The 13,104-nt window shown below is 39.4% G+C and overlaps 1 protein-coding gene across 2 annotated transcripts in view; it reads left to right on the top strand.

Moving 5' to 3' along the window:
- Positions 1-11,561, top strand: part of LOC307044586 (multiple PDZ domain protein) — a 37,408-nt gene extending 25,847 nt beyond the window's left edge. The window contains exons 27-44 of one of the 2 annotated variants that reach the window (XM_079689897.1): positions 54-153; positions 1,230-1,438; positions 1,863-1,954; positions 2,069-2,198; positions 2,390-2,482; positions 3,287-3,361; positions 3,724-3,882; positions 4,061-4,144; positions 4,591-4,784; positions 5,248-5,395; positions 5,499-5,570; positions 5,659-5,782; positions 5,910-5,953; positions 6,462-6,584; positions 6,804-6,908; positions 7,547-7,650; positions 8,280-8,403; positions 9,021-11,561. In XM_079689897.1, coding sequence (XP_079546023.1) covers positions 54-153; positions 1,230-1,438; positions 1,863-1,954; positions 2,069-2,198; positions 2,390-2,482; positions 3,287-3,361; positions 3,724-3,882; positions 4,061-4,144; positions 4,591-4,784; positions 5,248-5,395; positions 5,499-5,570; positions 5,659-5,782; positions 5,910-5,953; positions 6,462-6,584; positions 6,804-6,908; positions 7,547-7,650; positions 8,280-8,403; positions 9,021-9,167 — 2,127 coding nt within the window. In that variant the 3' untranslated portion in view covers positions 9,168-11,561. Of the gene's footprint in view, positions 1-53; positions 154-1,229; positions 1,439-1,862; positions 1,955-2,068; positions 2,199-2,389; positions 2,483-3,286; positions 3,362-3,555; positions 3,883-4,060; positions 4,145-4,590; positions 4,785-5,247; positions 5,396-5,498; positions 5,571-5,658; positions 5,783-5,909; positions 5,954-6,461; positions 6,585-6,803; positions 6,909-7,546; positions 7,651-8,279; positions 8,404-9,020 lie in introns of both variants that reach the window. The other variant, XM_079689896.1, reaches the window with a different exon arrangement.
- Positions 11,562-13,104: the final 1,543 nt, after the last annotated feature.

The raw sequence follows: 13,104 nt of genomic DNA, 5'->3' as shown, positions 1-13,104 counted from the left end.
CCCCTGAGGCATCTCCAACTCTGCCTGTTCAATAATGCAAAACTTCTCCCAAGGTACCTTCGACAACATCCAATAAAACGGATCGGAGGAGCCCCACTACTGTCCCAACACCAATCACAGTGGCAGCTGGAGAAGAGGGCGATCCTGGCAGGAGTAAGTGTCCATTATAAAAACGTCACAAACACTTAGACACGAATCCCTTAAAGACCCTTAAAAAAGGAGCTTTGTGGCGTTTGTAATGTGGCCACTTTTACACAGTCACGTGATGGGCCCTATGGCTCAGAGACTTCATGTTACACCTTTCCATTACAAAAGAGAAAGCTGTATAACTCAATCAAAAATATCAGTAGTTTCACCAATATTCAGAAATTACCTTTTTATTTTTTACAATATGCAAATGTACTTCAATGTTCATTATTTTAAAGCTCTCAATCTAATTATTTTTCATAACATTCACTATGGAGATACTTGGCCATGTTCATACATTAGTGAGAATGCGTTATGAGCCAAGAATGCAAAAGCCTAAATAATTTTGTTTCTCTACACTATGTTCTGGGAGAGCAACTTTGGTTTGCCTTTTATCTTTCATTTTTGTATTCTTTGGCATAAAAAAAGCTGTTATTCAAGTTATATACATTCTTTATTTTTGCTTCGTGCCCTTATTGCATTAAAAGTGCCCTGAGGAATTTTCTTGTGAACAAACAAAGTTTTGTGTTTACACTCGGTTTTGCTCATCAAGTTGCTTTGTGCATATTTTGAGGTATAGCAAATGTGTTGAATATATTCCTTTTCCTCATAAAACAAAGGCAGATTTTCTTAAAAGTTTGAAACCTGCATTGCTTACATTCATGATCACATCTTGCTGTATATATACATATATACATACATACACTGTGTATTGCTGCCAGAACTTTACTGTATCCTTTGGATCAATAAAATCAACTAATTAAAACACTGATCCATAGTGCTGATAGCGGTAACAAAGAAAACCCCTCAGGGTACACTTGAGGGAGTTTATGTGATCATGCATATTAACAAATATTGAAATGTGATTATTTTCAAATATTTATTAGCACAGGTTAATACACATGTACACAGACTAATTCACACATGCTCCTTTAGGCTGTAATGCTTCCTCTACACATGTCAGGGGGAACATGTATCATTCCACACTTGGTTTTTGGCTTAAACAACATATTTTTCTCCTTGTTTACTCTTATCCCTCCTAGAAAAAATGCTTCAGCGTTACGGCAGCCTGTCAGGAAAGCTCCATATGATTGAGCTGGAGAAGGATCCTGCGGCTCGCGGCCTGGGAATCAGCCTCTCTGGAAACCAGGATGGTTCCAGGGCCCGCATGAGTGTCCATGTGGCGGAAATCGACCCTCAAGGACCTGCTGGTTTAGATAGGAGGATATGTATCGGAGACGAGCTGCTCGAGGTAAGGAGGAATCTTGAATGGGAACAGTAAGGAAAATCAGTTACGGTTGACATTTACGCACTTTTGGGGGACAAGAAAGGCCTGGAGTCCTAGAGAGAGAGAAAATCTTACAGTCAAAATTGAGAGCAGCAGAAAGAGAGCAGTGGGTTGTGGGTTGGAGTCATGGATGAGTAGAGAGCGTTGAGTGCCTGCACAGTAGATTTATCAGACAAATTACCATTTGAAGGATGGCTGGTCCTGGGCTGGATTTCTAGCAATGAGCAACCGTGTAATCGAGATGATATCGAGGTAGAGGAGAGGTTGATGGCTGAGAGGGGCAGGGGAGTCGAAGGAAGATGGCAGAAAGGCAGATTTATGTGGTGCTGGATGGGATAACGGAGAGGAAAGGCTGAGATGGCAGTACATGATGTGAATTTGTGTCCAGATCAACGGTCAGATCTTGTACGGCCGAAGTCAACAGAACGCCTCCACCATCATCAATAACGCTCCATCGAAAGTCAAGATCATTCTCATCAGGTAACATGCAGAGGTTTTGTTTCTGATTGGCATTTGCATTTCTCCCAATCAGGATATTAGAGTCTGATGGTCAGCTCAGGAATGATATCAGATTTTTTCTTTCTTTTTTACTAGAAATAAATCAGCCCAGGGTCCAGTGGCACAGGGATCGACAACAGAGTGCGAGGATACAGTGGACTCCCAGGCAGACTCTACAGAGTGTGGAGGATTACCGAGAGACATCCAGCACATCATCTTACCTCAGGTGCAGTTCCTTCACTTCTTCTTGAAATTGACAATTTTCAGGCCTCCAGCTTCACATATCTCGAGAGCTCAAAGAAACCAGTTGGCTTATAGCAGACTCCCACATCGTTGTAAATATGATAGTGAATACAGATGTTGTATACAGCACTGCTATAAGCTTTGCTAACTCAAGAGTTTCTTTCTTTCTTACAGGACTACGTAGGTCTTGGTCTTTGCCTGGCAGAGGGGGAGGCCAGGGACGGAGCGGTGGTCAGGTCCCTGGTCCAGGACGGCACTGTCAGTAAGGTGTGACATCACAAGTAGTATAATCATCATATATCTATATCTCAATCATTTCAGTGTTTTTTGTTAATTTCAAAACTATAGTGTGTGTAAATTACCCTCATCGCTTACTTATTTATTATGAATATGCAAAAGTGTGTGATTGGATTATTATAAGACAAAAATATCTGTTGGAAAAAAGTTGTGGCGTAAAAAGTGCAATGTTCTAAGATTTAGCTGAGCCTAAGTATAAAGTAGCATAAAATGGGTATTCTCACGCAAATAATAAGTAGTTGAGTGAATGTAGTTTTGGAGTGAATGTCCAAAATACATTCCAGAATGTTCTTTTTTTAAGTCAAAGATTATTATCAATGCTGGATAACACACACTTTTGAGTTATTCCAGCAGCATATAGATTGCACAATATTTCATCATTCTGCATCCATGCTTCCTCAATGGCCTGACTAAACTTTGCCAATCAGAAAAAAGATGGAGTAATAATCACCTCCTTACTGTACAACAGACGGTATACAGCTGTTAGCTATGATGTGAAGTTCTGTAGTTTCTTGGTATTCCTGGTTTCTAATATTAATATTACATTAATATAAACATTAGTAACCTTGAGATAATGGTTGCCGTGTTTTAAAGTGATGTCGTCATGCACTAATAGGCTTTCATGTAGGGCCCCAGGCAACAGTAATTCAGATAGTTTCCAGAGGGTGTGTTTGATTTTTAATCTAACTTCCTCTCCATTGTTCTGCTGCAGATACTGTTATACATTTCTTTACTTGTATTCCATTTTTTATTCATGATGCTGTCTGGGTGCAGGATGGCAGGATAAAGGTTGGAGACAGAATCATTGCAGTGGGTGATGAACCTGTGGCAGGATTGTCAGTGGACAAGGTACACAAACACACACACACACACACACACACACACACACACACACACACACACACACACACACACACACACATACACACACACACACACACACACACACACACACACACACACACACACACACACACAATCACACACACACAAGGTCGAGCTGATTTAATGATTCATGACTTGCTTGTCTTCTCTGTATTCAGGTGTCCAATTTGATTCTCAAACATTGGGTCACTGTCAAACTCTCCATCAGCTGCTCCAAGAGTCTCTCCCCCTCTCTTTCTCTTCCTCCCCAGTCATCTAATTCCCCTGCCTCTCTCTCCCCCGATCCTCTCCCTATTTCCTTCTCTTCATCACTCAACTCTATGCAGACCTCTCCTACCGGACGTTCTGATTGGCCAATATCAGCTCCCACAACTTCTGACCCCATGAGCTGCCCTGTAATGTCTGGCACGGAGACCACCATAGAGTTTTGTAAAGGAAATGTAGGCCTTGGTCTCAGCATCGTAGGAGGATGCGACACTCTGCTGGTGAGAACAGCCATTTCAAAGTGATTCATTCAACACATGTGAATCTTTATTGACACACTCGATGCATCTGTACAGGAATTGTAAGTCTTAGTTTGGTGTGAAATGCAATGCTTCAATGCTTATTTAATGTCGCTCTATTGGTTTATCTGTAGTAAATATTTGTCTGCTTTTCCACCAGGGGGCAGTAATACTCCATGAAGTAAATTATGGAGGAGCCGCACAGAGAGATGGAAGGCTGCAGGCCGGAGACCAGATACTAGAGGTATTATGGCACACACAAAGAAACCATTTCCTATGCATTTGACTGAATCAGTAACCGTTTTTTAGTGTCTGTCTCAAACTGTAGTGATTAGATGATATTCCATTAAATTGACTATTTTTGTATCATTTTGTTGTCAACTTCTGATATCAATATAACATATTAATCATGTGGTTCAGTTTATTTAAGACAACGCACATAAGTTAACATTTCTGTGAATGTACCAGGTTAAGAATGACCAACATAAAACACTATGATGCTGAAATAAAGCCAACAGGAAGTGGGAAAACATTGATTGGTTGAAGCAAAGACATGTTTATAGATTGATTGCCTTCAATAAAGCCATCAATTCTGATAACACACTGTTTGACATTATTTGTAAAATCTGCTTTCTGTGTTGTAAAAATAAAGCTACTTCTTACCTCCTGCCTCTCTCTCACACCTTTCAGGTAAATGGTATAGACCTGCGACAGGCCACTCACGATGAGGCCATTGGCGTGCTGCGGCTCACCACACAGCGTGTCCGCCTGTGTGTCTTCAGACACCAGGAGGCGTACAGCGAGGAGGACCTGTGGGACGTCTTCAGCCTGGAGCTGAGGACTCGTCCTGGAGAGGGGCTAGGGTTCACCACAGTGGGAAAAAGGTACTGTATGTATTCTTAATATTGTTTAACAAACTAGGAACATTTAAGCGATTTATTTTGATTTATTTTTTTTAGATTTTTCTCCAATTTTTCTTTTGGAAAGCAATGTGATTATTTTTACTTTTTAATTAATTGACGCACCTCTGATAGAAAAACAATAATAACCCTTATAGTTGTATGATAATGAAATGTCTCTGGTGACAGCAATACTTTCACTGTAGACTCCCATTTACAAATATCAAAGAAGGAGATTATTTGCTGACTTCTAATGCCTTTACCCAGGTAGAGGTCAGGGACCCTGTAGCATCAGGGAACATTATTGTAAAAATGATAGATACCTAATTAAATAAATCAATAATAAATCAAGTGTGACGTTATGCGAAACAGCAGGATTACAGGTCACATAATTCAGTCTGCAAGTGTGGAACAGACGCAGTGTTTGACCTCTGTTTTCTCTCAACAGTAATGACACGGGCATCTTTGTGTCAGATATCATCAGAGGAGGCATAGCAGATTCAGATGGCAGGTTGTTGCTAGGGGACCAGATTCTGTCAATCAATGGGGAGGATGTCCGTGCAGCATCGCAGGAACATGCACACAAGCTTCTACAGGTCTGACACATTCACACTGTCACATACAAATTCAAAGAAGAGAGTTATAGATTTGCTTTTCGAGATTCACCATCTTATGTGAGATGTGTCACTTTTCTCTCAGAGTTGCAGTGAAGCGATGCACCTGGAAGTGGCTCGTTTTAAAGCGGGGCTGCAGTACTCACAGCAGAGCCTGGTAAGCTGTTTCCTGTGGCTCTCTGTGTCTGTGTTATTACACTATTACTTTCTTGCACTATTTTAACAGTAGCACTTTGTGAACCTAGGAGTACTATAAGTTGTGTTTTACCCAGAGTGAAGACTCTGACTGTTCAACCCTGACCCCCCCAAGTGGATGTGATGCTTCCCTCGGCCACCAGAGGGAGACAGATCATAAAACAGGGAGCTATTGTGAGTTGTACTTGTGCTCTGAAAGCATATCTTTATTAACTCTTGTGCTTCAATCACAATTTACTTTGAGTGGAAACAATACTGTTAAAATCTCTAGGCCTAATGTGTTATGATACACCTCCAACAGCCTTTCAAGACTTCCCTGAGAGAAGAACAATAATAATACAAAAGGTAAGGCACAAAATCTTGAAATAAAATGGTTTTCTTTGTAAGTGCCCAAGACAATTGGAGACCTTTAGATGTTCATCTATATTTTTTTCAAGGTTGGCATATTATTCTTAAACCCGTGATCTTTTGATATTTTACTTCAAATGAGAAACTCGAAATCAAAGATATAAATAGCCTTACTGCTTATCTAATGTGCAGTCTGCCATGTGATTCACTGATATTGTCTATCGAGGTCTAAAATGTGTGTGTGTGTGTGTGTGTGTGTGTGTGTGTGTGTGTGTGTGTGTGTGTGTGTGTGTGTGTGTGTGTGCGTGTGTGTGCGTGTGTGTGTGTGTGCGTGTGTGTGTGTGTGTGCGTGTGTGTGCGTGTGTGTGTGTGTATGTGTGTGTGTGTGTGTGTGTGTGCGTGCGTGCGTGCGTTCGTGAGTGCGTGCGTGAGTGCGTGCGTGCGTGCGTGTGTGTGTGTGTGTGTGTGTGTGTGTGTGTGTGTGTGTGTGTGTGTGTGTGTGTAGGGTCCATGTGACTCCCTGGGCATCAGTGTAGCAGGAGGAATGGGCAGTCCCCATGACAACGTACCTCTTTTTATTGCTTCCATGGATACCAATGGATTGGCTGCCAAAACGCGGCAATTACAGGTAGGTAATACTGCCTCTCAAAAAAGATGTTATTCATAATGTTTCAAATATATAGTTCAGACTATAACAATCAGAAATACATTTAGTGTATATATAGAGGACGTCTCAGTTGTGCATTAGGAAAAGCACTCTACCATAAGCACTATAATAAATGATGAATGTTCCACAATTCAATAAAATGTCCTTGCAAATATCGAAGTACTTTTGTGTGTCGATCAGATAGGAGACAGGATCCTCAGTATCAATGAAGTGTCCATAGAGGGAATGACTCATGTCCAAGCTGGACTCCTGCTGAAGACGGTCACAGGAACCATCAGTCTGCAGGTAATGTCACAGACACTGAGACATGCAGTCGGTAATCTAAAACGCCTGTGAGTCACTAGATTGGGAACATTTTTGAAAGGTTTGAAAACCAAACCTGCACCCTCTATATATCATGTTTACTTTGACATCACTAAGACGTAATTATTTATTTATTCAACAGTAAAAAAGTAGATTTAGGTTTAGGTTATGGTGTCAGTCATCCTATTATTATCATTGTTTTTCCATGCGAACATGATACTGTACTTCTAAGACAATACTGTGACCGACACTGATTTCCAGTGTTTGTTTTCATGTTAATAAGCCTCTGGAAACATTTTTGTTGCAAGAGAAAAAAGCAAAAATGATAGGAGCAGAATTTTAGTTGTTACTGACAAGAACATTGTGTGTGAAAAGATGAATTACACATCAATAGCTTTTAGATTGTTCTTGCTCTACTGTATTCACATAAGTACAGGATGACAGTGTCAAAACAGCAGGGTTTACCAGATAAGTTTAGTTAGATTGAGTGTGTGTGCGTGTGTGTGTGTGTGTGTGTGTGTGTGTGTGTGTGTGTGTGTGTGTGTGTGTGCGTGCGTGCGTGCGTGCGTGCGTGCGTGCGTGCGTGCGTGTGTGTGTGCGCGTGTGTGTGTTTTTTCTAGGTGGCAGCGGGTTCTGGTGGCTGCAGTACAAACGACCACACTGATGTGCATGCGCGGTCGTCAGGCCAGCCCAGCAACCTGCCTCGCTTTCATAACAACCTCAGGTAAGGAGCAATTTCCTGCCGTTATACTTTATGATCTAACTCTGGCTCCCTTCTGGTTTATTCACCGAAAAAGGAAAGAGGCAGACCACAGTTCCCTAGACAATAATGAGAAAGTGCAGCCAATGTGTGAGAAGAATTGAGACAAATGTACTTTTGGACAGAATGACCTGCAGTGTTTCCTGGGATTGGTCATTTGCTGTGAGATTGATTGTTTTTCTAGGAAATGTTCCGCTTCAACAAAAACATTGAGTTTTTTGACCACTTATTAAAGTCAGTGATACATTTTAAGATACTGTAAAAGCCCTGGTAAATGTAATTGTAATATAGTTATATATATTATTTGGAAGAAGTAAATGTACAAAAATAAACCTGGAAAAAAAGTATTTGTAAGCCTAAGCTGACTACTGTGTTGTTGATACACTTTAATTCTGAAGAAAACTCTTTAATAATTATCAGATTCATCTCATTTTAAAATACAATACACACACACACACACACACACACACACACACACACACACACACACACACACACACACACACACACACACACAGCATAATTTAGAGCAGAGCTAGTTCAGCACTAGCATGGCCTGCAATACACCTTGTTCTTCTTCCTATTCCCCGCAGTGCTCGTACGTATAACACCATCTCTCTGGAGAGGGGCTCCTCAGGCCTGGGCTTCAGCATCGTAGGAGGGTTCAGCAGCCCTCACGGAGACCTGCCCATCTATGTTAAAACTGTCTTTGACAAGGTGAGAGAACATCCTTCAGGGAAATATCATGGGGATCCTGGTTCGAAAAGCTTGTCTCACTACAGCACAGATTTTAAAACGTTCATAAATACCGGCAAGTGTTTATATACAGTTAAGGAAAGGATCACACGGGTTGGGAGCCTTTGAGTTTTTTAACATCTGCCTGTAAATAAGGATTATGTTAATGTACTGTAACTTTAACAATGTTTCAGTAGTTGAAAACATTACATCTTAATGAACTCCTGTCCCAGTCACATCCGAAAGCCCAACACTTGACACTTATTCACTTATTTTAAACTCGCAACCCCCCCCCCCCTTTTTACTCCGCACTTGGATTAGGACTTTCGTTTATGTTTTTTGTTTCTATGCTGATTTTATGTGAAGCGCATTAGGCAAAGCGCTATACAAATCCCATGTATTATTATAATGCTATTCTTCCTATTATTTTCCAGAAATGTATATGTGATCAATTGTCATTACTGTACTGTAGGTAATATCAGCTTTTACATTTCCTTTCAGTTCAGTTTCTTGTCTTTTGGGTGTACTGTGTGTAATGGTGTTTTTAGCTTGTTATGTCTGATATGCGCATGGTGAAGGACTGCTCTTGTCCTCTACAGGGGGCGGCCATAGAGGACGGCCGGCTGAAACGTGGAGATCAGATCATTGCTGTGAATGGACATTGTCTAGAGGGGGTAACTCACGCTGAAGCTGTGGACATCCTCAAGAAGACCAAGGGAACTGTAGTCCTAACTGTACTTTCTTGAGACACAGCCCACTGTGTCTAATTGTAGCTGCCTCCCGGTATCACAGCCTCACACAAACATGAGAAAGGTAAACCAGGACAGGTAAAGTCGTATAGAGGAGTAAAAAACTGTTAATTAATTCTAGTTTAATTTCGGGAAGCTACCTCTAACTGCAACTGGGTGCGTTAACGTGCACAATTGCCCAATATAAACCCAGATTCCTGTGAAGGTGTTATTAGAAATAATTTGTGTATGTTATAAAAATCTTCATTTCCCTATCCAAATTACCTCTGTGTTGCAAACAGGCTATTTTAGAGTAACCGCAGAAGCAACAAAGGCATTTATTAAACAAGCCAACTGATGATAATATATTGTCTCTTAGTTATCCTGTTCGAGGTATTTATAATAAAGATATGCAATGATATGCATCATTGCCCATGTAAACACATTCATGAATGAATTACCATCTCCAAAACCTCTGATTCTACCAACAGTGCATACAGTATGAATGCAATAGATAATTTTCCTGTCACAATGTCAGATGTATTTACTACTGTCTTACATCTGTTCATATAGGGTTATCCACTGTGATTAACTCCTAAGACCCACAACATGCCAAGTGCTTCTGCCAATCTTTTGTATGGCAATAAGGTTTTCGGACATTTGCTTTAGAAGACTGTTGAATTAGTTTTCTTCATTCTCATATTCGAATCAATAAGTGTTTCATGATTGCTATATTTATCAATGTACTTTATCTATCTTTTAATAATCTTTAATATTGTGCATTTATTTACCTATTTGATCATGCTTACTGTTTTCATAACCTATACCTTGATCTGTTGTAGTAAGTATTGTTATAGTGCAATGTGCAATCTTTATTTAGAAATACTAATGAATTTATTTATACTGTAACATTTAAGGTCTCTTCACATTCATTTATTTAATTGTATTAATGTCAGTAGTCCTTAGAGCCACATCACACATGGGTTTGGGATTGTGTAACATTGTATGACAGAATGTACTGTAAGGGATCTTATTCAATGTTAATTTGTTCGAGTTTTGTATACAGAACTTTTTATAGTTAAGGAATTCTGCTGTTCTGCTGTCTTACTTCCTGATGTACCTCAAGCAGGCACCTTAAAGCACATTATATTTTAATGAGGAATGCGAACAACACAGAAATCTTTCTTGATTCTCTCTGTTGTCTCTCCGGGATAATACTGATAAGCTAGTGGATATCACATTGTTTGACTTTCAAATTCCACAGATGCAGACCATAGAGAAGTTTTAAGAAAATCTGCCATAACTAAACTTTTAAACAAGGATGTGTGTGCCTGAAGTTACATTTAAGGATAGATGCAATTGTTTTGCATATTTTAGCATCTATTTCGAAAGAGTGAACAGAATTTGCTTTTTGGATTGTCGTTGTTTTGATCTTTGTCTCTCTCTCTCTCACACTCTTTCTTTCGGTCTTTGTCAAATCTGAATACATATTCAGGATCACTCAGTTCAGTCAAGTGTGTGTCACACAGATTATCATGGTATGACAGGGTAGCACTAAATAAGTAGAATAAGAAGAAGACTAGTGACAACAGGAGAGGCAGTGGAGGGTAATTAAATAAAGATGAAAATACCATCGTGTATACATAAACCAAAAATATACTAAAAGATAATAACAATTCAAAGTAATAAGTATGAGGAATGGCCTAAAATTGGGGGGGACTCTAATTATTGATGCATTCATGTGTTCATCCCTTTCATGTTGCAGCTGGTGAAAGTTCATTTAAAAATAATTAATCAAGTGTTATCTAAACCCATAACACTTCATCATTCTGTATTGGTGAAATAATATTGTGGATGATTCATCTTAATATATATAAGAGGAACAAATTAATGTTAAGGACAGGACAATAAGTATAAGAGGCACAACATTTTAGAGGAAGCTGAAAAAACAACTCAAAAAACGTTCTCAACCTGAGATAGAGAAATGCCAAGGGACAGTAAACCTGTGCCATTTTTGTATTAATGCAGAAAACTTTTCCTTTAATTACTGGAGTTAATGTTGACAAGTTGACAAACAATTCATTTGCACACAAATGTCTCATTTAGGAAAGAGGAGGCATCTAGGGAAATCCTTTCTGGAACCTCCGCATTAATCAAAGCCATCTGTTCACATTGCAAGCTTTATTGAAATCCAGCCATCGCAGTCTGGTTTATCCTTCTCCAGATGAACAATTGCCTCGCCTAAAGGCTGGCGTGAAGAGGGTTTTATGATGGAGAAATGGCTAGATGCTGTTTGGAAATCAACTGGAATGTTTTTCAACATAATAGTTGTTAGTTTCTGGGAGATAAAACGCTAATATCTGCTTCTTGTTTGGCATCTTATAACATAAATCTACATATTTTCTAATTTTTTATGATGTGATTGTCAATGAATTTCCATACATTTCTTTTGGAAGTTTCTGTTGGGCAGATGCATTGCAATATCTCTTTCTTCTCTATTATGAAGTGAGAAAACATACCTTATTGTTTTCAATGACTTTCTCAAATTCCCTTTCTTTCAAACATTTATAAAGGATTTGCCAGCAGGCCACAGGCAACAGGACTGTTTTCCCCTCATGGCCATGCTCACCCTCTTTTCCCTCACATATTAAACCTACAGTGGGGCCTATCCAATGTGGCCGAAGAACTGTAATGCATTTTTATAGCAGCTAGGAGGACTTGAGCACACTTGACATAAAAGGCACTAATGACCCTCCCTCTTGGGAAAGTAGCAGTGGCCAAATGATTGTTCTGTGACTGTCACATCTACCCATATTAATAAATCCCCAGGATTGTCTTTTTGCTGAGTGTAACCTGCTGGTACAGAAAGAACAGCCAACTGATTGTGGATCCAAAAGAAAATCCCTTTTTTTCCATCCATTCCCATGAGATACCAGCAAGCATTGCAAAATGGCCATTCCTAAGCAATTCAGTCCGGTGCTGTCTTACAATCAAGCTTTTCTGAAAGCAAGATACAAATATTGAGACTGGAAGTTTTACTATACATACTGCAAGCCTGCAGTAGTGACAATAAATTACAGTGTATTCAATTAAATGTAGGTGCCACCAGCTTCATGTCACTGTAAGTCTAGGTTGTCAAAAGCAAATGAGTTGAACTAATGGGAAATGTGGTGCAGAGGAGCATGCATGCTTATGTCATGCTGCTTTATTCATTGGCATAGCCTGGAGGGAGAAATAATTAGACACTGTCAAGCAGTTATAGCAGAGAAACACCGCATGATATGCCCCTTCATCTTGTTATGAGTTTCAAAACTGCAGAAAATCTTCCTATATTTAGATTGTTTGTATAATTCATTCATACTTTATGCACAATTCTTAATTCATTTAAAAAGCAGAAGTATTTTTTGTCTCAAAATGTTTCCCCATAGAGTTCTAATTGCTATTTTCTATGATTGTTTTCTATTTTATCACCGTGACATTTTTCGATTAATGTGAATCAAATGTGTTCCTATCCTAAAACTGCTCAGATTTAAGACACTAAGTCAGTGTGTCCATTTTTACCTTATTCCGTCGAAAGAAATATAGCTTTTAATCTATAATATATGTGTTAACTATAACAAATTATTATGGGGTGAGTGCATGATTTGTATATTGAAGCATCTTATACTGTGGCAGTTATATGTTATGTCCACATGAGGGCGGTGTGTGTGCTGTTATGAAGGCATGGACCTTTGAATCGAATTGATCTGACTCGATGAGAAGAACCATTACATCATAGTGGTTTACTGGTTAGCCTTAGGCTGAAGACGAGCACATTTGGGTCTGCATCAAAGTATTAAGACCTGTCTGTGGTCGGTTCATATTGCACTGCTAATAATTCACACACTGATAGTGCTGAATTACACAAATGTATTGGAATAGGTACATCAAACCTCATAGAAAGATTGCCATTCAT

The sequence above is a fragment of the Notothenia rossii genome, assembly GCF_949606895.1.
Source record: "Notothenia rossii genome assembly, chromosome: 1".
Taxonomy (NCBI): domain Eukaryota; kingdom Metazoa; phylum Chordata; class Actinopteri; order Perciformes; family Nototheniidae; genus Notothenia; species Notothenia rossii.
Note: the sequence above shows the minus strand (reverse complement) of the source record. Positions and strands in the feature narration are given on the sequence as shown.